Genomic DNA, 27,937 nt, shown 5'->3' on the forward strand with positions numbered 1-27,937 from the left:
CGCCCACATTTTACAACGCGAACGAAATGGTCTAATGGGGAAAAACTTACGATGCATGCATGAGTGCAAAGATAAATTTTGAGATAACGTTTTCGTCGTCCTCGCCGTCCGAGTTCTTAAAGTCCCTAAAAACAAAATGTAGCGGACTCTGGCAATCTATGCGAAATGCCATAGGTTATTCCAAATGTGTCGCACCATTCCGCCAATTTCCGAGCCCTTGAATTATTCCCGAGCATCCCCGAAACGATATTATTGCACATATCTTCATGTCTTGAAAACTTGAAAATTGCTTATACGTTAAATTTAGTTTTTGCTTTTCGAGACTCGATTAACAAACGGCTATTATCACTTTTGTCGAACGAAAATCTGTATAATCGTATGGATGTTTTTGCTATTTTTCGGTGAGGAAATCAATAAGCCATTCTTTTTTGGGGGGATCTTTTTTTGTCAACATTCGCGTAATCTTCGAAGCGCAATACGCATTGTCTCCGCGCGCAGAACAATTAACGACGTCATAATGGTCTGAAAGTTTAGTTTTGTTCAGCCTTACCATGCCGAATTTTATGGCAAGGGCACGGCAAGTTTGTAGGATTTTAGCACTTCTATGACATGGAAATTTCTAACCCGGTTTCCAAGACATTTTCCATTCACTCATTTCACGAAGGCTTCGTGGAATTAGAGGAACTCGTCTCCACTACTGACAGAGATTTGGTGTGGAAAGAGCGCGCCCGTTGGATTAAATTAGAAGAAGATGTGGAGGAAAGTGTGAATCGATGGGGTAAACCACACATCCCTTGCCTCACGTTCCGTAGCTTAAAAGAGGTCGAGACAAATATTCGGAATGGAGTTCTCCTATTGGATCTCGAAGGAGGCGATTTGCCAAATATATGCGAAGATATCATCTGGGAAATAAAAATGTCAAATAGATTATCAAGAGATGAATGTGATGCTGTTAGAATGGTTCTTTTGACAAGGCACGAACATCAATATCAAAAGAAAAGAGTCCGTGCCAAAAGTATTGCTCGTCGAATTTCGCAGATTATGCCACAAGTACAGCGTCAAAGGATAACGCCAAATCAAAATCACAGACCAGGCAACGTTGTAGACTCCTGTGTCTGGGATGCCATGCGCGAAAATGCAAGTTCTTCTGTGTAAGTAGAGTGTAGTTCATAATGATACTAGGGACTTTACGGGAGGACAGCGGCGACGTTAACAAATACCTTACTCCAATATATTATGACTTTAATAACGCTATCACAAGTATTTCGCGCTTATTCCACCTTGTTAACCTTGTACGATACCGGGGCGAATTAATTGGTCTTTTTGCGTTTCGAAAAAGCAGGACGCATTCTAATCGTGTCGTTTTACGAATGTCCTCAATGTTTACGCGGGCATCGATCGTGATGCCATGCGATTTCAGGGTTTGGGCGCCATCTTGGACTGGTTGACCGACGGGCACACATCACCGCATTGTAAATCTGTCATGCCACGACATCGCGTTCATGTCGCAATTCTTGCATGCCCAAATCAAAGAGGTAAAAATTCCCCATATTTCCACGTTGTTGGTTGCTCGGCGGTTTTCTTCACCTTTTTCCCAAGTGTATGCGTAGTTGTGTTGATTTATTCGAAGTATCACTTGCAAATATGACTGGGAAATCTGTACAATCAAAATATATCACATTACTAGAAATCCAACCTATTTTACTACTCCATGATTACTACTAGTTTATTTAACCAATAAAGTTCTCGTTGTCGTAGCCATCATCTTTAGCGAGTTTAAGTGCTATTATGATTTTTAAAAAAATCACTTTCTTTTTTCCTTGAGATTTTGAAAGTGTGATTGCTTAACATTTGACTGGAAAAATTTTGAACTTTCATTTGTATCTAAAGGCTTTCACGGTCCGCCATTACTAACATTCAAAACTGACCGATTGGACCTCAGAAGGTTAGATCCAGGGAAAAGTGACGTCATTGACTCGCTAGCTTAAAATTTCAGCTTGTAAACTGAACTTATTATATATGCAAAACACGAGTTTTAAAGTCTGAAAGCCCGAAACTCCTGTGCCTCATATTAATTTAGCAGCGTACACACGCATAGTATCTTAAACTATGGAGTCTTTGACGTCATTTTCTCTTCGATCCAGCTCTCTCAATACTTTAAAGCTAGTAATGGCGGACCATAAAATGGGAAAAATGCAGTTAAGATAAACAGGCATATTTTTTAAATCAAGCATTTTAAACTTGAGTCACTTATTGTTTAGTGAAGGACGGTGTCTACTAATTCAAAGGTACTTTTGCCCCGGCTTATGATCATGCAGGAAATGTAGATCTTAACAATTGTTATTGAAATCCAAAAAGAAAATTGGGAGTAACCGCGCATTTTTCAAAGATAATTGATGCATAATATTTGTAAAATGAATACAAAGCAATGTATGGCGTTCTTTCTCAAATTGAAGCTTAATTATCTCTCAAAAATGCATGGTTACGCCCAATTTTCTTTTTGGATACCAAGGGTACTTACTAAGATATACTTTCTCCGGATAGTTTTAAACCGTGCAAAAACATTACTGTATCAGTAAGCATCACTGATACGAAACCCGAGTATATCGAGATGCGCATAACGTATGCGCAACAACAAGAGCAGGCACCGTCCTAAACATAGTTTTGAAATCCAAAGAAAAAACAAGAAATGACTCTTTGGTCATAGTAGCACTTTAAAGGCAACCTCCACTAAAACAACAAAATAACTTTAAACCACAGAACAAAGTGTTTACAATTAAAATTGGTCAAACATTTTCCATTGAAAGCATTTGTATCCAAAAAAAGAGAATTTCAAAAACGTTTGTTTTGGCTTTCAAATTTCCCGGGCATCTCCATCTTGTATAATTGTGACGTGTCGTGGTTGCCCTATTGTTCTGAAACAAAGAGCGTTTGTTCTGGAACAATAGGGCAACGTGAAAGTCTCAAATTTTAGGTTTTGACGGTAACGTAAGCATACAAACCTTCCATTCGACATTTTTACACTGAAACCGCACGTACCAATTTTTATTTTTAGGATACTTCGTCACGTTGCACAACGTGAGCCAAATAGAATAATCGTGATAGCCTTACGATAGTGCAAAGTTATATATTGGAGGGCCATTCTCTTCGACGTCGCCGCCGTTACCGAACAGACGCACGGCAACATCAAATATATTTGTTAATCTTGTTCTGATGTATTTAACTGTCTTTTCAGACCAAACGTCGCAGTCATGGAAAGCCCACAGGTCTCTCCTACAAATCCCAAGGAGCTTGGTGCTAATCAACTATTGACCGACTTTGCCATTCCCGTCGCGGCTCATTTCTTGGACGACAAGACCGACCCCGCTGACCAAGCAAAAAAGACCAAGGGCTCAGACATAAGAAATAAACTCCCCAAAAATGCTCAAGCTACTACTGTACTGGTGGGAGGCCACGAAGAATTGTCTTGCGTGGTCAGTGCTTTTATCCGATTTGCTTCTGGTTGTGATTTAGGGGACTTTGCTGAAGTTAGCATTCCTGTCCGATTCATGTTTATTATGCTTGGTCCAGAGGATGTTAGCATAGACTATCACGAGGTGGGACGTTCCGTTGCAACGCTGATGTCGGATAAAGTATTCCTGGAGTCAGCGTACAACGCACAGGTACGTCAACGTACAAATAACAATTTCGGCAAGAAAAGTCACGTGCCTTAAATCACTAGTAGCCGAAGTTCTTACTGCAAGTTTGTCTTTTTCAAAAACTGACTTTTTTGTATTTAGTATAGGTAATCGCATGACTTTGAATGCAATTTGATATAAATAACGACCAATCAACGTTTCCAACAACATATTGTACGACCCCGAAGGGCGAGTGCAAATCTCTTCGTTTGAGAAATTTATAAGAACTTATTTATCCAAAATTGAACAACAAACCATGTGATTACTTCTTAATGATATACATGAAAAAGAAAGACAGGAAATCAAAACAAATGAAATGTTGACAGCGTTTAATAATCATTAATAATTCATAAGCCAAAAACAACAGAAATCGCTACCGCGAAGGAAGTTTAGATATGTGGTCTTAATTAGCATAACACTTCGCCAGCTTTGATTCCAAATATCTCTTAAAACTGATTCCTTTGGGAAGCAATCGGTTAAAAACGCGGCCTTTGGCCGCATTTTTTCAACTAGCTTCTCGTTGTTTGGATATCCGATAAAGCACTCCTTTTCAAGTTTAGGACAACAATAAAAAGCAAGGTGACACACGCTAACACCAACCCGGTGTGGCCAACACATGTATGGCATGTGAAGCTGCTACTTAAAGGGGTGCTAAACACACCCGTCTGGTATGTTAGCTACGCCATGCTAATGAGGCTCAAAAGACCGAAACGGCTGTCCATGGCTGCCAATTGACCAAGTGAAATGGTTGTGCGCATGCGTGATGTGTTGGCCACACCGGGTTGGTGTTAGCGTGTGTCACCTTGCTTTTGTTGTTGTTCAAGTTTAGGGGCGGATCAAGCTCCAGGAAACCGGGGGTGGGGGGGGGGGGGTTCAATAGGAGGGCTCCCATTTCGGTTCCTTTGTTTAAAAGTCAATTGCATTTTTTTTGGTTGATAAATAAATTATTTACAATCTTGCAATACGCAAGTTTTATTATTTCAAATCTGGACGGCTTCTCCCTTCGCATAGGATGTAATAAGGTACCACCCAAGTATCTGATTTCCTCGACTCATACTGAATAACTAACAAATCTATTTATTTTCTGCTTCCTTGTCTGCTTTTTATTGTATCTTTATTTTTGCTCAAACAGATACTGTTGTTCACCTGACATAACTGTGAGCTTTTATTAATGCAAAACACTTAACCCATTGACTTCTGGGGGTTCCCCATTGACGAGTAAAACCGCCTGGCGTTTGACAGAGCAATATACCAAGGGTGCATTCTTTCGGGAGAATCCTGGCTATTCTCATTTCGGATTAGGGATAACGGAATTCTTGGAATATCAACTCGCAAAAGAACCCATATTCTGAAAACGGAATACTATTAACGAAGGTGACCTGGGAACTTTTGTATCCCTGCATGCGCCAGTTGCGTTGGCAAGACGACTGAAAAAGGTTTCCCGAAAGTTTGTAACACGAAATGTTGAAGTACGGCAATAAGTACCAGTTTTTTTGCCGATTTCCTCGACTTTTCGGTCTCCTTCATTTGCTAAAAACCTTAAGTGGGAAGATGACGAAGGAATTTGTGTACTTGTGGGTGCTTTGCGTAGTGCAGGACGGCGGCGTAAATATGCTCGGATACAAGGATTTGTCGAGGAAACCAATTAATGCCAGCGTCATCTCCTTTGGCCAAGGCAAGAGCACTTTTTTTTTAAATAACTCAAACTTATAGCTCTTCTTGATCAAGGACCGGTAAAGAAACAGAACCGAGGTCAAGCACACCCGCATCTACGGCATACATTTTGGATCGATTTTCCATTCAAATTTTTACAATTTTCAAGCTGCCGGCGGACTACTGGCTGGCCGCGTATCATTTCCCGCCAAAACTTTCCCAAAAGAACCCATGTTCTGCCTATTCCGAGGAAACGGTATTCCGGTCATTCTGTTCATTCTGTTATCGGAAGCAGTATATGAGCGGAATAGTATTCCGTTCATTCCAAAAACGGCATAGGTCCCAAAAGAACACGAATACCATCTATTCCGTGTATTCTTATTCCGGAACAGCACCTAAAGAACGCACCCTAAGTATGGCCGGTTTTGGCCGGTTTAGGGGTGAATGGGTACAAAGTCAAAATGGCAGCCTAAATCATCTGGACTTTGGTCAGAGTATATGCTTCGATTCTTTCAATTCACTTTCAAATTTTAATGTGTAACCGCATCCCCAAGGGTAACTAACATGAAACCTGAACTGAACCAAACCCAAGGCATGCACTCCGGAAAGCCCCAAACCCATGGTGTATGTAACCACAACTAATAACCTAACATTATTGTTCATTCAAAATATTTCCCCGTTTCTGATTGGTTAAAACCACACGCATAATTCACCATAACCAGCTGCTGTTCACCAAATTTGGAAAGAAACTTCGTCATATTGAATCGATGACGTCAAAAGTGCAGCCCGCTGCAGATTATTGAGCCGTTGACACGTAAAAGCTGGGGACGAGATTGCGTTATTTTTGTTGAGCAGAAAAATGGCTGCGAGTAGCTTTAGAAGTATGAGTGAAGAAAATACTTTGAATGAATAATAAAGCTATTATTGAATTCAGCTTTCGTAGAATATGAAGAATTCTGCAGATCTCGGAGGATGTTATCCACCTTGGCCTTCGGCCTTGGTGGATAACACCCTCCTCGACCTGCAGAATTCTTCATATCCTACTAAGCCTCATTCAATAACTGCTAAATTATGCTACGAGGGCGTGCTGGATATGAAGTGATAGATAACCAAGGAAGTGCGTAGCGCCGAGTTGGTTATAATCATTTTATATCCAGCTAGCCCGAGTAGAATAATTGTTTATTAAAACCTCCAGGATCTGCTTTTGTCGGCCATTTTTTTCTCAGAGCTGCAAAAATGTTTCCAGCTCGGTTTGTTGCTAACGCGTTCCTTGATCATATTAGGTACAGCAGGTTTATGAACTGATAGCCTGTGTCCAGCGAGCCAATGAAAATCCTCGGAATCTGATATCCACAGTTCAGTTTTCAATAATGAATTGTATTTAAGCGTCATCTACATTTAGCGTTGGGGCACGAATCGGGGGACAATGTTCAGAAATCGAGTCATAGATAGAGCGAGTTTCAATGGAGTGTCGAAAAACCAAAAGCAAAGTAAGTACTTTGGCCAATCAAAAAGGACGGAGACAATCCGGTAGACCAATCAAAACTTGAAGTAATTACACGTAACAGACACAAAGCGTGGGAAAATGTGCACGCCCGAGCCACGATTGGTTTTGGTTTCACTTCTGATTGGTTGAAAAAGTGCAAGAGAACTTTGAACCAATCACTGAGTTAAGTACTGAAAAACCAAAACAATTGACTAATTACTTTCGACACTCAATTGAAAACCGCTCTATTTCAGAAGTGGAGAAAACCGGAGTACCGGGAGAAAAACGTCCCCGAACAGAGTGGACAACAAAAAAACTCATCCCACATGTCATGTTAAGTCTGGGAATCGAACCCAGGCCAGGGTAAGTGCTCTCACCACTGCGCCATCTTGCTCCCTAATCCCTTTCGGATAAATAATTTACACTACTATTACATTAATTATTCAGTTTTGGTTGTATTTCAGAGCCGACAGGACTTGCTCGATGCGCTCGCCAGCTTTTTGGAAGACAGCGTCATGATTCCGCCAGGAGAATGGGACCGAAATCTGCTCACTCAAACCGTGCCTATTTTAGCAGACCAATCAAAACAATTAGCTTCTGACAGACGCCGGCGTGGTGCCGTCAACAGTAATGATGTAAGAAAGAACACACTTCGAGAAGTGCAGCAAGAAATTGTAGATGATCCTCTGTCTAGAACGGGGAAATTTTGTGGCGGACTCGTCCGCGACGTAAAGAGGCGTTTGCCGTTCTATGTTAGCGATTTTACAGATGCGTTGGACGTGCATTGTATTCCAACGATCATTTTCGTGTACTTTGCCTGTCTTGCCCCAGCGGTTGCTTTCGGTGGTCTATTGAACGAAAACACCGATGGCTGGATGGGAGTCACAGAGATGATCGTGGCCACCGCGTTATCTGGTATCCTGTTTTCATTGTTCGCCGGCCAGCCTCTAATTATAATCGGCGCAACAGGCCCGATACTAGTCTTTGAAAAGATCACTTTTCATCTTTGCGAGCACTATGGCATTGAATATCTCCCTTGGCGCGCATGGGTAGGGATTTGGGTCATGATCATTTGCTTCATAATCGTGGCGTTTGAGGGATGTTTCCTCATTAATTATTTCACGCGATTTACCGAAGAAATTTTTGCCCTAATGATATCAATTATCTTCATATATGACGCGATCAACTACTTGATCCAGATCTTTGACACGTTTTCGTTGCAAGATGATAACAACACGCTACGAAAAATACAGAACGAGTCAACTTCAAACACCGCGCTCTTCTCGTTAATTCTGATGGTGGGAACCTTCTCGGTGGCTTTTAGTTTGCGGAAATTGCGACACAGCCATTTTTTTGGACCAAAAACCCGATACATTGTCAGTGATTTTGGAGTCTTTTTTGCCATCGTTGCTATGGTGATGGTGGATTATTTGACAGAGGGTGTCTACACCGAAAAGTTGCAAGTAGCGGATGGACTCTCCGTGACGTCACCGAACAGACGTAACTGGCTTTGCAATCCCATGGGAGTTGAGCAGCCAATGAGCGCTGGCTCCATTTTTGCGGCTTTTATTCCCGCTATTCTTGTTAGCATTTTGATTTTCATGGAAGTTGAGTTCACGGGGGTCATCTTGGATAAAAAGGATCATAAACTAAAGAAAGGCATGGGGTACAACTTAGACCTATTCGTGCTGGCATTAATGGTTGGCCTGTGTTCTATCCTGGGTCTTCCTTGGATGTGTGCTACTCCTGTGCACACCCTGTCTCACTTTCACGCTTTGAAGGTGATGAGTACAAACCACGCCCCAGGGGAGCACGCTTGTCTTCTTGAAGTCAGAGAACAGCGCCTCACAAATATCCTCATTCACCTTCTCATCGGTTTAACGGTCCTCCTGTTTCCGGTTTTGCGGCTGATTCCAATCTCTGTCCTATTCGGCGTTTTTCTCTTTCTCGGCGTGTCCTCAATGTCGCACATTCAGTTGGTTGAACGAATCAAGCTGCTGTTCATTCCGGCTTCGCTTCATCCAGGAGAGAACTACGTGACGAATGTTAAAACAGCCAAGATGCATCTTTTTACAGTCATTCAAATGTGCTGTGTTTGCACGCTTGTCATCATAAAACTAACGGAAGCCGCCCCGGCATTTCCTTTCTTTATCATCTGCATGATACCCCTTCGCAAGCTCCTAGAGCGCGTTTTCTCCAGTAAAGAACTGGAGGCTTTGGATACCGAAGTCGAGGACTGTTACGACAGCGATATGGACGAATATGATTCAATACACGTGCCTATCTGAATGAAGGGCATAATTAGATTCGCATCATGGTAGCGTTGGCTTTGTCTCGAATGCAATAGGGTTGTTTTATAGGATCTGATACAAGGTAGTAATAGTTTCATTTTCAGCAAAGTAACCACACCGTTGTTCGCGCAATTTTTACAGCGTACAACAAAGACTTCAACCACGCTAGTCGGACTCTTTGGATTCATTCTTCACTTTCCAATTAAAAGGAAAATTTTATTCTTCTCAGTAAAAACTGTAACTAATATGGCTCCCAGCAATTAAATCATTAAAATGTTTTTTTACCTTTTACTTGTGCACTTGTCTGGAAAATAGGGCACTCGGAAAATAGGCAACCGGAAGTGATGTTTTCCTTGTTAACTCGTCTCGACCCGGAACCTTCATCTTCCATATTAACCCTCTGAGTCACCCCTTTCCGGTATCTTTTTATTTTTAGAAGCACCTTCCAGGGGGGCCTTAGTGGATGCTTCTCAGTCACAAAGGTCACATAGGTCAAAATATAGTTGTACTAAAAATAGAAAGATACGGGACAGGGTAGGGGACAATACGTACGGAAGCTCCGGGTAATTGCTCGGGAGGATTGGGGGGGGGGGGGGGGGGTTCTAAAAAAAATTAGTACGGGGAGCCTCCGCACCCGAGGTCTGACCCCTTACCCTTTCATATACCATTTTTGGCAGAAAAGACGAAGGTAAAATTGTCAAAAATGGCCGGTTTTTTAAGGCAAACGAATTAGGAAATACCAGATAATCGCCTATGTAGTATGCATTGATTCTGCATGCAAGGATCGTACAATACTAGACTTAGTTGAAACACGTTACACGAATGGTCTAGAATCATTGTGTTCCAAGATCGCAGCCTATCCCGTGTTCTCCCGTTTCCCCCTCCTCCATGTTTGAGAATTTTTCGGGCAACTGCTAGTAGTTTTGAAATCAACATTGAAGAAGGGGAAAAACAGGAATTGGTGTTCCAAAAAATGTCACGAGTATTATAGGATTTGTATATGCAAAAAAAGGCTTACACCAGAACCTTGGAACTGAAGTCGGGAAAATCGTATGGATCGTAGAATCGTGAAAAAAAAAGGATAATCTTAACTCTAAAATAACCGAATCGCGGGATAATCGGAGGAACAGTTTATCTCAAGCTCTTATTTTATTGTTCTCCGATTTAGCCATTGTCGCACCCTAATGCATTAAGAGTTGCTTTCTTCACAGAGTAAGAAACAATTATTTTGAGTCAGACAAGTGTGTAGTTAACCTTTCTCGAAAATGTGAGAAGGTTTGACTAATACAAATGAGCGCCTAACCTGCAAATGCTTTCACCGACTTTCAAACGTTGGCTCTCTCATTCAAGCGCAGAATTTCTTTGTATTGAACCGACGGCGGCATTTCTGTATGGCCTTTACTCGTAATGATTTATTATTCGCTTAATTCTAATTTAGCAGTGTATTCTAGAGCGAGTTTCAATCGAGTGTCGTAAAACCAAAACCAAAGTAATTACTTTGGCCAATCAAAAAGGGAGGAGACAATCAAATAAACCAATCAAAGCTCGAAGTAATTACACGTAGCCGACACAAAGCGCGGGAAAATGTGCATGCGCGAGCCACGATTCATGACGAGAACTTTGAAACTAGTCACTGAGTGAAATAATGCAAAACCAAAGCAATTCGTTAATTACTTTCGACACTCAATTGAAAACCGCTCTTTAAACAGAACCTATCGATCGTGGAGACCTGGCCCCAGTCCCTTATAGGCCGGCTAACTTTATCCGGTGGATAACTCCCTGTCCAACAGTTTCAGCCTGTGCAGAGATCTAAGTATTTGCTCGCGTAACTGTGAATATGCATACTCTAAGCACATCTAAGTAAAGGCGTGTTCAAAAGCCTTCATCAATAGGCCACTTCGGAAAATACCATAATACTCTTTGTTTATCCCCCAAATTTTGCATAACCATTGTTTCCAGTTTCTCTTGGGACTTACAATGGTCCCAAGAGAAAACAAAACCATGCTTATGCAAAATGTGAAGGGGGGGGGGGGGAACAAACAAACAAACAAACAAACAAAGAGTATTATGGTATTTTCCGAAGTGGCCTATGTTTAACGCGAAGTATATTCTACACTCTGGATAGCGACTTCTCCAGAGCGGGATAAAGTTATCCAACCTTTGAAAAACTGTGGCCTGGTGTCGAAAAGGAATAGATCTCGGGGCATGCTGCGCACGAAGGTTTCAAGTTCTTCGCTGGTGCGTGAAACAAGGCTTTCGGGAGAAAGGAGCGCATTTCCCCCCTCCTACGGTGGCCTACAAGTGCACTCCGAATTCCAAAAACTCACTCCGAATTGAAAAAACTCACTCCGAATTCCAAAAACTCACTCCGAATTCCAAAACTACACTCCGAATTCCAAAAACTCACTCCGAATTCTTAAAAGCCCACTCCGAATTCTTAAACTTCACTCCGAATTCCAAAAACTCACTCCGAATTCTATCACGGGATACTATCTACATTTCAAAATGGCGGCGGCAAACTCGACATCGCCACAAAAATGTGAAGTTTGTACAGCAACAGTGACGCTTTACAGTAAATTTTGTGCTACCTGCGGTGCAAAACGTGATGAAGAAACACAAGCACTTAAATATTATTTCAACGAAGGCTACGAGTATGAAGTTATTCTGTGCTTTTTGCTCAAATACCACGGAATAGAAATGAGCCTGCGAACGCTCAAGGAGAGATTCAAGTCACTTGGTGTTGAGGCTATTCCTCAACAATAGTTTCCCTATTCATTAGTCCATGCCAATCCTAATGATATGCCAGCATGCGGCGGGAGCTGATTTTTGTTTTGCGAACCTCATCGTGATTTTGCTTGACAAACTTCCAACTGCGAATCGATTTGTGCTTACTGTAGTGACAGTGTTCTCATCAAATGGTGAGTAAAAACTCGCTTTCCGTCAGTTGTTTATTTCAGAGTGTAATTCGCGGTTTATTTGTAGGTTTTTAGGGCGTCTTCTTGTCGCTTGTTATACCAGATGAGAACAAACAATTGCAAGTGCTGTGAAAATTGGGTGTGTCAATAAATCGACTGTTGTGTTTCAGATAGCTTCGAGCGTGTACTTATTTTCCCGAACACTTTGCCTTCGACGACGTAAGCTGTTGGATTCCAATAACCAGGATGTCCGAGCTAGAATACAGGAGGAGTTAGATGGGCCTGGCTGTTTTTCAGGCTACGGGAGGATGTGGCATACTTTGCGCCGTGAGGGTTATCAGCTGTCAAGGCAAGAAGTAGCGACATGCTTACAAGAAATGAACATTGAGGGGTGCGATAGAAGGCGAAGGCGGAAGCTTAAGAGAAGAGTTTGCACTAATCCAGGGCCAAACCACTGTTGGCATATTGATGGGTATGATAAATTGAAACCTGACGGTTTTGCAATCCATGGCTGTATTGACGGTTACAGTCGCAAGATAATATGGTTAAGATTGGACAGAACCAACAATAACCCCGTAGTGATCGCGAGATACTATATGATTGCTGTGAAGGTTAGAACTGACTGTGGTACTGAAAACGGTCTTGTAACTGCAGCACAATGCTTTATCATTGGCAATGATCTGGCACATATTAATGGAACCTCGCCTCATAACCAACGAATAGAGCAGTGGTGGTCCTACGTAAGACAACACTTAACTTCTTGGTGGACCAACTTCTTCAAGGACTTGCTGGAACAACAGGTTTTCACTACTGGTAATGAACTACAGATGGTATGCTTGTGGTTCTGTTTTGCCACCCTGATTCAGCAAGATTTGGATAGGTTGAAAGAAGACTGGAACAGCCTCTACATCAGAGTCACGTTATGAAACTGTAAAAGGAAGACCAAATGAGTTGTTTTACTTACCTGAACTGCGCGGTACTGAGAATTTTCTTGCTCCTGTCAGTGCACAGCAGTGCAACTTTATTACAGAGAATTACCTTCCCCTTACAGAGAGCACCAATGAATACCAGGAGTATTTTCAGTATGCCTTTCAAGCTGCAGGACTTTCAAACTCCCAAAACTAGCGGGAAACCTTAGATTTGTACCATAATCTTCATAGGTGTGCAACCAGTTGACTATTACAGAATTAGAGACACCTTCCCTAACGCAGACTTACTTCAATTGTTTATGACTTGGTTGTGAATGATGACGAGAATGCATCCTGCCCCATGACATATTGTCTCACGAAAACTGAAATACCATAAAGTGCTTTGTTGATGAAGAATGATCTGGCACATGGTAAAGTTATGAATGGTTACATTATTGGTCAACTCTTGCCGGTTCATTACATGCAAACTCAAGACATGGCTACAAACTAACAATAATGAATTTGAATTAATTTTGAATTAATTTTGAATTAATTTGAATTGTTATTACTTTGTATGGAAGAACATGCTTATCTTGATGCATTGTTCAGCTTTCCTTTTTTCTCTTTTTTTTCTTTTTCCTACTGTTTTTCTACTTATGCAATCTCTAGGTGTATAAGATTAAATTTCATTAGCAAATATGACTAGCCGTTTTTTTGTTGGAAAACCCAAAATAGGAAACGTGATTACGGTATTGACTTCTCATTGTGCAACCATAACAACAAAACCTCATAACTGGACTGTAACCATTTAACTGAACTGTAACATGAAACCCTTTGAATGCTTTTGACATTTTAGTGAATTTCCAGAAGACAATTTGAATCTGAAAGGACCATATGGAAACAAAGTTTTATTCAATTTTTTTTTGTCAGGCTAGTAAATTTAAAGATGACTAGCCCAGTGGGTAGTGACTCAGATGACCAGATGTCCAGATGTCAAGCCCTGGAAATACATGTACAAATTAAATAATTGTTGGATAAAACCACTTCCATGATTAATTAAACTGTCTAAAAGTTGACAACCTTTCGCACTTCACATTGCAATTTCCTAGGAACTTTACTATGACCTTCATGCCTTTGCAAAGAGCAAGCAGAAAAACATGTTCGAACTCTTTAGAGTCAGTCAGGGAATGTTACTTCCCTGCTGCATGCTGCATGCTCCTACTCGTGGAAAGCAGATGGTGTGTTGGGGGTTTATTTCCTTGCAATCATGATCGAAATGAGCTTTTATAGAAAGTTGTTCACCATTTGCAGGGCGATGCTTCTGTCCTGTAAACCAGTCAAGTACTCCACATGCACCCACGTCCACGACCTGATACTTCACAGCTTCATTGCCATCACTTTCATCTGTAACGTTGTTATCCTCCTTCCATGCCAGTGCTGCTGTGTAGCCCGTGATGTTCTTATCTTCCACAGTTGTCAAAAAACCTGGAAATTGTCCATCACTTCCTCCTCGAACTGAGTAACACGGTGAAAGCACCGAAAAAACATAATCTGAATCCACAGGACCACTTGTATTGTGCACAAACAAGTCCTTACAGAGGGCAGCATTATCTTTTATGAGTTCATATACATTAAACAGTTTGAGACCCTCACAAATTTCCCTCAAGTAGAGTAAGCGATTGTTTATTATGCTCACTTGAATGGTTCCAATAATGTCATCTTGATGAGTCTTGTCTAATGGGCCACTGTATCCATGGTCTAAAATGAAATCTCGCAAGCTTTGATCATAGGAATCACAGTTTCTTATCTCTTCAAAGAGTTCCTTGTCCTTAGGAGTGAAATGTGTTTCAGCATCAAGTTGGTCGAGGTTGACTTTGTGTGTTAGCATCAATTCATACACTGACTCAGCCAAAAACGATGGAGGAGGACCACCCTGTGCTAGTGAAGCTGCAACAATTTCACCACATGTCTTAAATCTTTTATTTTGAACACTGTATATGGAGTTAATGGGTGCTCCATCAGGGAACCTTGATCTCCCAATGTCCGAAACAACACTTGAAAAAAATTCTTGGGACAATGCACCTGTATCAATACCACTTTCTCCACAATACTTTATTCGTAGGACATTCTCTGGAAAAGACTTACTTGCTGGCAGTTGCCAAAGGGAAATTATTCTTGGAAGTGGTGCTCCTCGACGAGTAACGATGAAGAAGTCACTATCTTGCTTGACATTCTTATGCATTGCACGCACTACACTTGCAGTATCCTCATGGGCTGAGGTGGTTTTCTGTAGACTGTGAAGGTCAACTGTACGAACAGTAAGGTCTTCCATACTTTCCTCATCAAGCTGCTTTTGTAATTCTCTAGCCATAGCTTCATCTGATTCGTATGTAGTGTAATCTCTTCAAATTGCTCAGTTACTTCTTTTTTTTTTCTTTTGGGTACTGAGCTTTCATGAGAGGGAAGTTCTTCTTCCTTTATGGCCTCTTCATCATCATCTTCTGTGCCAGGTAAGAAGTCACTCATACAGCACAAATAGAGGACAATCTTGGCATAATCTTTTCCCAGGTCCTCTCTATACCGCTGTAACGAAAAGACCTCTTAGGGGCATGACCCTGGGATGAACTGTGCTTCCTTCTCACTTTCTAGAATTAGTACATAGTCTTCATTGGTGTCGACAATATCACCATGGTAAGCCTTGAATTTGTACATTGCCTTCTTCAGGATTACATTGCAGGGTGCTTTATTTGACACTGACAAAGCAAAACCATCCCCCCTCTTTGGTTCAAGGCGCATCTCTTTTTCGCAATAGTACATCATGCCTATCATAATTTGTACTATTACTTCCTTGTCATCTTGTTTCTTGGACACCATGGCTTTCCATTCTTTTCCCTTGGATTTTCTGAACTAAAGAAAAAGACTTAACTGCTGATGGTGTTCTACCTGAAAAAGAAATTCCTATCGTGATTCTTTGAATCCAATAAAAGTCTTATATGGTTCAGTAATCAAAGATCATAAATACGTGGCGTCGAGTATTACAACTGAAAGAACATGTGAAGTCTAGTAGTTCATGAAGCAGATCTTTATAGAAGATTTAAAAATTGCACGGGGGAAAGGGGCCCAAAACGCAGTGACCTTGCCATGGACACAAAGAGTTTTAGTATGGGTATTATGTAAAGTGTATTTTCCCTTCTTTGAGCAGAAAACAATCATTAAAGTTAAAGCACCAGTCCTTGTTTATACTGTTGCTGTACTGGGTCAATGCAAAGATAAACAAATAAGTTTCATATCCATAGCTCAAACATTGAACAATGCATTTTATGCTTACAATTTTTAAGCTTCTTGGGGCAAATAAGCAATGACAAGTTTACAAACAGAAAAAGAGAACTTTCAGGAACACTATCTCATTTGCTCCTCTTGAAGGACAGAATAACAAACACATTGCATATTGAAACTTTGTGAAATGGGGCTGATCTTGTATGTGACTGTGAAAACACTTTTTCACCAAGGGAGTCTTAGATTAAAAGCCTTCGATAAGAGAACATAGGGCGCGGGTGGGCAGTAAATATATTTTGGATACATGCTAGGACTGCGAATATTTAACCAATGTACATGTATTCCTTCATCAATGTACCTTGCGCACTTGTACTGGGGCCAGGATTGTCGGAACTGAAGTGCGCCACTGTGGGGAAAATTAAATATTGCGTTTTAACAGAAAACAACAAGAAAAACTGTATGTGGCTACTAACCAGGTAAGGTATCACTCTTGTCTTTTCATAGAACGAGACTGTTGAATGAAGAAAAATTGTTTAGGGGTTCAAAAGTGAATCATCGCTTCACTGCTACAGGTTTGTTTCATGTGGTAAAAAAACCCACACTCATCAGGCAACTTTCATACATCCGATACACGAATTAGCATAGAGATGTATTCAAAATTACTCTGTCTGCCCCTGAACTGCAGAATACCCTGCAACTTAAATCTTTTATTTCATTAAGCTTTTTTTGACAACAAATTGTAGAGTCTGAGATGCAGCAACAACACCTTACATTTGCATAGCTATAAAAGTATTAAATAATACAGTACTGCAAAAGCAACTTAAATTTAGTCACTAGTTATTGAAATATAACATGCAATTGACAGGTGGGTATTCTGTAGTTGCTATTTCAAATATATCTTTATCTTTGCGGGATGTTTTAAAAATCTTACGCCCCTACGATAACAACACCGCTTCTCTCTGCGATGTAATGAGTGATCAGTCCCTTACCTGAGGCTGATGATGTTGAGGGACCAGGATTTACTTGTGACCTCACAAATTGTCGTTCTGTTAATAGTTCCAAACAAATAAATAAGAACGAAACAAAACTAAATCAAGTCAACTTTATAAATGTCTACAGTTTCAGCAAAATTTCAGCTAGAATTTTGTTGCCGCTTGTACTACAGCAAAAAGCCCGCATATAAACTCAATAAATGATGATGAAGGATAGGATCTGTGTTGTTATCCAAAATTTGCTGATCTCACGAGTTAATCCTACAAAAGAACTGAAAAAATAAGACCTACACACCTTTTCCACAATTTGTAGCGATATTATGCCCACAATTCGAGCAAAACCTGCCAGTGTCTTCACATTTATGTCCACAGTTGAGCAAAACATGCTGCCTTGTCCCAACAAGATGGCGGGAGTATGACTACCCAAGATGCATTTCCAGATAGCTCGATCCAGTCCCTTGCGACTTTATTCGGTTTCAGATTTTGCCGTGACTTTTTGGAATTCGGAGAGAATTTTTGGAATTCGGAGTGAATTTTTGGAATTCGGAGTGAGTTTTTAGAATTTGGAGTGTAGTTTGGAATTGGGAGTGCACTTGTGGGCCACCGTACCCCGGTACATCTCTACAGTTACTTTCCCTTTTAATTGCTTTAATTTTTAAGACAACTAAAGTTCCGCATGGCACGTCTGTTCTTTTGCAACGGAAAATACCTAGGAAATCTTCCCGACCATTGGCCGATGACGACTTACCCTTATTTACATTTAAAAAGTCGGTAAACTTTAAAATTGTTATTTTTCTACATTTCAAATATTTCATTGTTTAAATACCTGGCTTAAGACATAAGGTGACATTCTTTCACTAATCTGACGAGTAAACTTCGTTTGTCGAGACGAAGCGCGCTGCTCTTACTATAAACAAACAGGGCTGTCAACTACTTGCATAAAAAAAACAATGTTTTCCCATTAATACAGTTCATCTTGGGGGGGTGGGGGTGGGGGGAGGGGGGGGGGAAATTACCATAAAAACAATGGATATCCAGGTCACTGAAGCATGATACGTCCCAAGAGTAATTGGCATTATGGGATTGTGCAAATTTACAGCGCAGGATGATACGAGGGAATCCACGCGAGCACCTCGCGTTAGGTGGCCCCTACACAACGTTAGCGCCATTACATGCTAAATTTCGGTTAAATCTGTGAGTAAACAGCGCCACTTCAGTACTCCATGACGTTTTTTAGTTACGTAAAATCCAATTCTTGCCATTTCTGTCGTCCCGAGAGACAAGTCTTCACCGTGCTAGGCCGAGATTCTTGTTCTGTGGAGGATCATGCTCTTCCAAACAACCGATTTTCCCAACACTTTTTCTTCCCTGTCATCAACATCGTTATCGTCCAGGGGACATTGTGAAAACGGTGCCACAGTCAGCTGCGATTCGGAATTTTCCCGGTTCTTTTTCTTGCCCGCTGGCCTCGTCGCTTTCCTTCAGAGGCTTTGTGGCCAGCGGTGCCACAGAAAAGCGCGGTTCGGCTCTTTTCCATGACGAGGCTGCTCTCTTCCTGCGAGGTATCCTTCGACATAAGGGGTCGCCACAGTGGTTGCCGCTTTTAATGTCGAGTCTCAACGATGCCATTCCAGAACTACTTCCCAGCAAGTTGTTTAAGGCAACTGTAGGAAATATCGCTTCCAAGCAACGATTCATATAAGGGATAAGCCTCTACCCAGTGCGCCACAGAAATTAGCAAACGTAGCCCTTTCTGCTTCATTAAGAACCGCCGCTTCTGCTCTGTAATAAAAGATGAATAGAGCAAGTGAAGGGAACGAGATCATATCTTGTGAATCTGAAAGACGTTCTCTGGTTAAAAATTGGTTAAAAATTATAAGCTTTCGGCTATCTATCTATAGCCTTTAACGAATGAAATATAAGAAGCACGAACTAAAATATATACGAAAAGGGGTGTAAAATTCGATGCGGTTGAGAACTAAAATATGAATAAGAATGATCTAGAAAAAATTACAATAAAATAGAGTATTGTCTCGGTAACGGTTTTAGAATTATTGTCCGCGTTAACAGTTTTTAGCGGTATGCCAGGATTCCAGGGTTTTTCTAACACGGTAGTTGCCTTGTCAATCACGCATGCATTATTAAAGTCAATAGAGTGGTCATTCTTCCATGCTGGCTGGCAATGTTTGACCCTTTCGCGAAATTTTTTAGGTTTCTTTGATGTTCTTTTTTCCGCGTTAAAAAGCATCTTCCCAGTTTCGCCAATGTAACTCCACGGACAGCGCGGACTATGGAAAACAACTTACAAACTCGAAGCTCACCATCGCCATCTTCAATTTACGCACAAAGCTTGGAAAACCATTGGACTCCGAAGTCTTTGAGATTTAAACCACCTGGCAACCATCCGATGTTCAAAAACATTATGGAACGGCCAGCAAACATTGTATGCGAGCACGAATCTCTATTGTCACAACAGAATCCGAGTTTTGAAAAGAACGCTCGAAGAATCCAAACAGCAATTATCGACCTTAGTCCCGATGACATCTCTTCCACGCTTCTACAATATTTAATTAAGAGATCGCAATCAGTCCGCAACAACATTGAAGCGAGACACAGAACAAGTTTACAAATTTAAGGATGGAAGCAAAAAATGACAGCTCTAATACGATCGACAGAAAGACTGGGTGATCAATTTATCACACAAACCTCTCTCTAACGGCAGAACGTTCTCTACTTGAGAAAGGCCCCAAGTTCGCCCCAACACCACGAAACATCCCTGTTAAAGACATTGTCTCTGAGGTTGAAGCCGCCATTTCCCGCCTCCCCGATGACTCGAAGGACGCCATACGAACCACTACGGCTTCTTTAATCCATAGAGCTCGAATTCCACCACATAAAAATATCACGAAAGCTGAACAAAAAGCTCTAAAGGACTTAAAAAATGATCCTGAACGTGTGATAACAAAAGCTGACAAAGGGAACTGTTTCGTTGTTTTAGACAGATCCGACTATGACACCAAGATGGAAGCTCTACTTAGTGACCCGGACACTTATCAACAAGTCTACAAGTCGCCATCCACCAAAATTGAAAGAGAACTGAACAGCAAGCTCCTCGCTCTAAAAGAGGAAAATAAGATCGACGAAGCTACTTATCGCAAACTTCCTTCCACAGATGTTCTCTACCTGCCATTCGTGGCTCTATTAAACACCATAAACCTGGCTGCCCTCTTCGACCAATCGTTTCATGTATCGGCTCCGCCTTTATAACACATCCAAGTTTCTATCAGATATCCTTCTCCGATACAGAACCTTAATGGTTATTCTGTCCTCAACTCCTCCAGTTCGCGAAACAAGTAGCTAACATCGAAATCTTGGACGACGAAGTCATGGTGTCATTTGACGTGGTGTCCCTTTTCACAGCTATCCCAGTGAATAAAGCTTGCGATTATATCCGCAATAAACTGAACTGTGACAACACACTACAGACCAGAACAAACCTCTCTACCGACGACATCATCTCTCTCCTTGACTTCACTCTTTCAAACACTATTTGTCTACAAATCGCACATACAAGCAGATTCATGGTTGTGCCATGGGCAGCCCTGTTAGCCCTATCGTCGCTAACCTCTGTATGGAAGTGATAGAAAGTCAGCCATCAGCTCCGCCACTGTTCCGCCAAGGATTTGGAAACGATACGTTGACGACAGCTTTGTTGTCATCAAGAAAGCTGCTGTCCATTCCTTCCACGACACCTTAAACGCTGTCGACCCTAAGATCACATTTACCATTGAAGAAGAGAACAATGGTCAAATTGCCTTCCTTGACACCTTAGTGTCAAGAAAAAATGTGTTGCTGTCATTGACGTTTATCGAAACAACCCACACTGATAGATATCTAGACTTCTCCTCACATCATGAGAGAAAACACAAAATCAGCACGGCCTCTACCTTGTTATTCCGTGCGTCTAATCTCCCAAGCACTAACGAAGGAAAATCACGCGAGACCAACTATGTCACAGATGCACTAAAAGCCAATGGCTACCCGTCCTCAGTCTTCTCTTATATTTCCAAAAATAGAAAGAAGCCACCATCACCAACTGTACCATCACCAGAAGAATTGGTAGCAATGTTCTTTAGTTGGGTTGACCCACAGAATACACCCCATGGATTTGCGTGCCTTCCATATATTAGCGGCTTGACAGAGCCCCTCATGAGATTATTACGCAAACATGAAATTCGAGTCGTCACCAAACCACTTAAAACCCTTCAGCAAGAATTCCCATCCCCAAAAACAAGACAGCCCTTGGACCAACAATGCAATGTTGTTTACAAAATTCCGTGCTCGGACTGTCCGTGGAGTTCACATTGGCGAAACTGGAAGATGCTTTTTTACGCGGAAAAAAGAACATCAAGAAACCTAAAAATTTCGCGAAAGGGTCAAACATTGCCAGCCATGCATGGAAGAATGACCACTCTATTGACTTTAATAATGCATGCGTGATTGACAAAGGCACTAACCGTGTTAGAAAAACCCCTGGAATCCTGGCATACCGCTAAAACTGTTAACGCGGACAATAATTCTAAACCGTTACCGAGACAATACTCTATTTTATTGTAAAAAACTTAAACCTACTTAAATTCAAAAAAGAATTTCATATGCATTTAAGGAAACTTTAATTTTACTTAAATTAATATCTCAGTTTAAGATGTGTTTAAGCGTCTTAAACATAGCTTAAAGTTTTAATGTTTTTTAATGATTAAAGATTTAATGATTGTTTAATGTGACTTAATATTTATTAAATATTGCGTTTCACCCAGTGAATGTGCTACTGACCTCAGCAGTTTCTGAAAAACAGCTACTCTAGGATAGGGAGGATTTGGGGTGTTTACTGTGGTGCAGGGTAGCAAAATTCAGCTGAACCAGCTCTGGTATAGGCTAAGGGTTCCAGGGTCATCCCCCTGGCCAGAAGCTGAGTAACTCTTCACTCAAGTGTGTTAAGGCTTGACAAAGTTCATAAATTGGCATATTTTTTGTTTTACGAGGAAACATTTATCCAATCGACATTAACTTGAAATCTGCATGCTTAGTTTTTCTACTCGCTCTTTCATCTGATGGCTAAAAACAATTTAAATTTTTATCGGAAGCAAGGATGGAAAAGTCATCTTATATCAAGCTACCTTGCTCTAGTACTCCTATCGATGCTTTATCACTCTGCCCTTTAATGATATGCCTATCTTAATGGAAACAGAAAATTAAAATTAAAGGAAAAAAACAGTTCAAATCACATAATAAGTGTCCATAGGGGTCACAATGAAAATGAACGATGTCACATTAATAGGTATAATTATACGTTAATGGTAGTTTTAAGCAGTTGAAGCAAAACATTGTCCGGGTTTTTTACGGTAAACGTTCCCCCCCAATCTTAAAAACAAGCGTTATGACGTCTTCAGTCAAGAAATGTGATGTGATGTGACACAGACAACTACGAGTGAAATGCATACTTAAAAATGAAAAGCTTAGGATACACAAAAGTGGAAAGTACTTTTAAATATTTAAGCCCTAAAGCCCTTACGTCACGTTTCCATGGGAGCAAAATATTCAGTTCTAAACAAACGCACGCCCGTTTTCAAAATGGCGTCGCTCACGATCGCATCTTTGCTATCTTTCTTTGCTGAAGAGAGAAAAAATCGATTGAGCGAGGGGAAAATCATTATAAGTCCGCCCATATTGAATCGGTAACTTAACCAAGGTGTTTTGCGAGGAGAGGTCCACGCAAGTATGAAAAAAAAAGTCACGGTAAGTGAAAGTCGAATTTGATTGATCGATCGTGAATAGCAGAGGAAATCTTTGCTGTTATTCCACTTGTCGGATGGTTGTGTTTCCTTTATATTTTACATTTTTAGATTGAGGGCATAGCAATTTCTCAAGTACAACGAGCTGTTTTGCTTAAATAGTAGAGCCAGTTTGACAAGCTAATTTCTTGTTATCTTAAACTAATCTAAGTTTCACAATACATCGCCTGAACTACAATACTTTTAATTTTCATTTATAGATATACCTGGATGAGAGCAATTTGGTATAAAATCGACGGACTGTGAATGCCCACGGGGGAAATTTAAATGTAGTCATGCAGCTGCTCTCTTTATACATGGCATTCATTATATAGGGCGCACAGATATTGAATGCCAGTGGAGGAAAAGGAAAACAAACAGCTCCCTGTCCTTGTTGGCAGTGGAAGAAATGTTTCCAATGCCAAAGAAGTATGTGGCAATTTCTAGATCTCCCACCACAGTAGACCGCTCTGCCCTCTATACTCGCTTGAAGGAATATGGAGGTTCACTGGTTTTGCTGGCTTATGTGTCCAGAACCTGCACCCCCAGCCCAATTATCTATACCCACCATTGAAGAAATCATCTATTCAGAGGACTTCCTCCAGCCATAGGTGCTCAGCAACAGCTGGATGTCTTAGTGCGCAAAGCTAAAATCACTGAAGTGGATGTCCTTCAAGTCAGCCAAAAGACTGTGGGTCAACGAGACAACCCAGCCTGGCACATTGCAAGACGAGGACGGCTCACTGCAAGCAATTTCGGTTCTGTTCTTAATGCTAAAAGGGTCACCCCTTCACTTCTTAAACGACTCATGGGGGAATATGACTTATCAAAGGTAAAAGCAGTGCAGTGGGGGTAAACAATGAGGCTGAAGCTGTAAAAGCTTTTACCAATCTAACCGGAAAGACTGTCCAGGAAACTGGAATTTGGCTTGATTTGTCTGGTATTCTTGGTGCCTCCCCAGATGGGATCGTGGATGAGGAATCTGTTCTGGAGGCCAAATGCCCTTATACGGAAAGAAACATGACTATTGAAGAGGCAGTCAACACCTCACCCAATTTCTGCCTAAAGAAATGTGAAAATGGCCAATATGCTTTAAAGCAAGACCACGTTTATTGGCATCAGGTGCAAGGGAAATATATTTTAGTCGGAGGAAGTTTTGCTACTTTGTTGTCTGGACAAGTAAAGATGCAGTTGTCTTGAAAATAGCAAAGGATGAGGCCTGGAGTGAAAACATCACAAAACTCACCCAGTTTTTATTTTGAAAACCTCTTCCCAAAGATTGTTGAGGGACAATTATAGTTATTTTCTGATATTGACGCATTACATTACTATCAAGTGAACAGAGGAAATCAAATATTTCAAGGCCAGCTAATCATGGGAACTGATTTTTTGTTCCAAATAAATGAAAAAAAGGCATTTGAAAATTTCTGAGTATTTTTTCTCTATTTTGCAGTTCCAGAAAATATCTATGCCCACCATTAGGGTGGTCTTTGGAAATTTCAAGGTGAATGGGGTCTCAACAGCCAATTTTTTAATAAAGCATGAAGCTAAGCTAAAAATTCCAGGCGGGGGGGGGGGGGGGGGGGAGTTCAAACCAAAGAACCATCTTTGGAGGAGGTATGAATATTTTTTGGAACCACACAATGTGACATAAAACAAAATGTTTTCTAAGTAAGATGATTTAATATTATAAATTTTTAACTTAATCAAATTCATATCCTTCACATCCCTCTTTGATCAGTGGGAACTGCAAATTGACAAGTGATGCACACAGCTGAAAAATAATGTCTGCATGACAGCGTAAATATGAAGGAATAAAGCTTAATATCTTAAAATCTTTAAGCCGAGCATTTGCCCTCTCAACATGAATTCTACATTTTGCGATGGCCTTTGTTGCCTGTGCTTCACTTTCAGTGAATGTCCCATTGTTTAGAAAAGGTGGAATATTTACTGAGACACCATTTGGTACAAGGTCCTGAATCAGAAAGCCTTTGTCGGCTAGGACCAAATCCCCAGCAGTCAGGTGATTTAACAATCCAGATTGCTGCACAATTGCTTTATCAGATATCGAACCTGGATATAGCTTACTGACATAGGTAATTACACCATTTGGTGCAACACCCACAATGACTTTAAAAGAATGCATTCCTCTATAAACTCGAGTAAGTAGCATTTTTGCTGGCTCATTAATCCTGGTGTGGCGATCTCGATGTCCGTACAGTCTATTACTACCCTACAAGACCCAAATTGATTAAATGATGATGGGGCAGACAGTTTGTTCTTATCCCTAGAAGGGATTGATGTCATGAGATCAGTAAATAAAATTGAATGGGATAACATGGATGAATGTAGTAACAATATTTGCAATTGTGGATACACTACAGCTAAATAATTGAGCAAGATGAAGATTTGTGTAATTTTGTCTGACTTTCATTAATGTAATAAATATTTGGTCTTCAAATCTGATCGATTCGACTCTCCAGCCAGCAAAGTAATTGTAATTTTCATCTTTGAACCTTTCTGTATAACTGACAACAATGTTGAAAACATCTCTAGTTGGGAGCCCAGTTTCCATCTTCAAAACATCTTCATTCAATGTAGAAACTGTGTAATGATTTTTTAAGTATCCAATCTTTTCTTTCAAGTCAGTTATTTCCATTTTTGCTTGTTCTAGCTCTGCTTCTAAAACAATTTTCTTTGTACTGATTCAGATCTCTCAGGCACTTGTTGGGATTTAATTTTCTCCCTTGCAGCCTCTATCACTTCTTGCATACACAGACTCCTTCCTGGCTGGCTCGATTTTTTCTTTTTTGGTTTGGTTCCTTGTTCTGCAGGAAAAAGTTTATTTTGGTTCCTCTTGAAACTCTCAGGGCCATTACTACTTTGTTCCCATCCCTGAAATGGCAGCTGCAAACTCGGGAATGCTTCCCTGGCTCTCTGTCTTGTCTCCTAAAGAGAAAAGGGAAATTTTAGCTTTATCTGCACTTTTTATACAAAACAATTGCTCGAACAATTGCTCGAATAATTATCAGAAGAAGACTGGAAGCGGCAAGATAAAATAACATTCCCTCATTCAAAAATGTTGAAAATACAAATTCTTAATTTCTCTTCATTATTCACGTAAAAGAAAGAGACTCTTAAAGTCAAAGTAAGAAATAGTAATAACCACAGGAAAGATAAAAACATAGACTTCTAGGCGACAAATACACCGCGAGTAACACGGCCACCGCCATTAATATTGATCGTGGAAACGGAACGTACTTTCGGTCTCACCGCATTCTTCAATTCGACAAAGTATATGAAAACTACATCCTTAATATAATAATTTACTGACCTCAATAGACGAATCCATCTCCTGTATTCATCCTTTTTTTTCCCTGCTAGGGAAACTAAAAAATCTGCACGTGTGACTTTCCGATTGATGGTTGCAGTCGGGCGCAAAGCATTCAACCATTACAATCGTTTTAACCGCGTTTTCTTTCAATTTTAAAACTAAAGGGCTTCTACTATGAACAAAAACGTAAATAAACCTTATGGTAACTCTCCTTTTGCTTTTCTAAAAAGATAATTACCCATGCATTTTTTAGCGCCATGGCAACGTGACGTCACACTTTAGAACTCTATGTCGAATAAGCACTTAGTGCAAAATAATGTGTCCCTTTGCTTTACCTAAATTACTCCATTGTGTAACTTGATAGTAGTATAATGAAATCAAGTGAAGCTATGATCCTGCCAGTTAAGAACGCAATTTCACATATCATTTCATAGTATCATGAATTCGTGTACCAAATTATGCGTAATGTTCTCGACTTTTGACTCACCAGAAAGCACTGAAATGCCTTTCAAATTACGTCATACCGAAAACCCTCCGCCAAAATCCAGTTTTTATCGCTGGCCATTTTCCATTCACCGAGATCAGAGAATTAAACCCTTTTTTTGGAAACACCATATTAAACGCGAACGATAGACGCCTTCCCGTTCCAATAAACAAGTGACCGTACGCCAATACAGTGACAACCAACTCAGACAACAAGTTGCAAAATTGTTGAGACACGTCATTAAAAAACACCTTTCTAACTTCCAATACTCGGCGTATCTAGAATTTAAACCTTTCCCACTGTCCTCTCCCCTCTCCCCCTTTTCAATGTTGACTGCTTAAGTTCCCAACATTTTTTTGTCTCGCTAGCAACACTGATAAGGGGGGGAGGGGGGCTTGCAGTGTGAGAGATAATAGGGAAGTTATAACCCCCCAAGAGGTGAAGTGTCTCCACTATTTTGCACTTGTTGTCTGATGATTGCAATAATTTTGCCAGTCCAGATTTGAATCCTATAGGGAAACGTTTCAACGTAGAAAAGCAGGAACTAAAGAAACAATTCATTAAATATGGTATACGCTCTGAAACATTTCAGAAGTTTGCACGCGAAGTGCAAAGGCACATTGTACCAAACACGAAAGGATATTAATTATTGACATACGGTAGCAATCGATTTCGAGTGGTTGGACTTATCATCGCTACAGAAGACTCCGTACCAAATACTAAAGCGAGCAAAGTATTTTGCACTGCAGATCTGATGCTCCGAAGTTACCACATGGCTCGTATTATGTAACACAATACCATTTATTGTGTTTCTTGGTGACGTCAAACCGGGAAGTGGGGTTACAGTTGAAAATCGTATCTTCGATGAAAGCAGCACAATTCAACTAGTACTTTCTTTTCTAATCAATCCAGACATTACCAGGTGATTCGTAATAAAGCTCACACAGTTTAGAAATCCTGTACAGATCGTATTCCATTTACCAACGGTCTACCATCCAAGCACGGTCTACCATCGCAACAGCAAGAAATATGATATCATTATTTTCTCAGTAAAAATTTGTGGTAGACCGTGTAGACCGTCTCATATAAA

At 40.6% G+C, this 27,937-nt stretch overlaps 1 protein-coding gene and 2 pseudogenes across 1 annotated transcript; 1 reads left to right on the forward strand and 2 right to left on the reverse strand.

The window, feature by feature from the left end:
• Positions 1-27,937, reverse strand: part of LOC138030631 (uncharacterized) — a 196,299-nt pseudogene that overhangs the window by 93,661 nt on the left and 74,701 nt on the right.
• LOC138029469 (anion exchange protein 3-like) lies at positions 610-9,104 on the forward strand. Its single transcript, XM_068877195.1, has 3 exons — positions 610-1,093; positions 3,250-3,662; positions 7,281-9,104. Exons 1-3 carry the CDS (start codon positions 610-612, stop codon positions 9,102-9,104), a joined length of 2,721 nt encoding a protein of 906 aa, XP_068733296.1.
• LOC138028237 (uncharacterized) lies at positions 24,732-26,483 on the reverse strand (annotated as a pseudogene).

This window comes from Montipora capricornis, chromosome 13 (genome assembly GCF_036669925.1).
Source record: "Montipora capricornis isolate CH-2021 chromosome 13, ASM3666992v2, whole genome shotgun sequence".
Taxonomy (NCBI): domain Eukaryota; kingdom Metazoa; phylum Cnidaria; class Anthozoa; order Scleractinia; family Acroporidae; genus Montipora; species Montipora capricornis.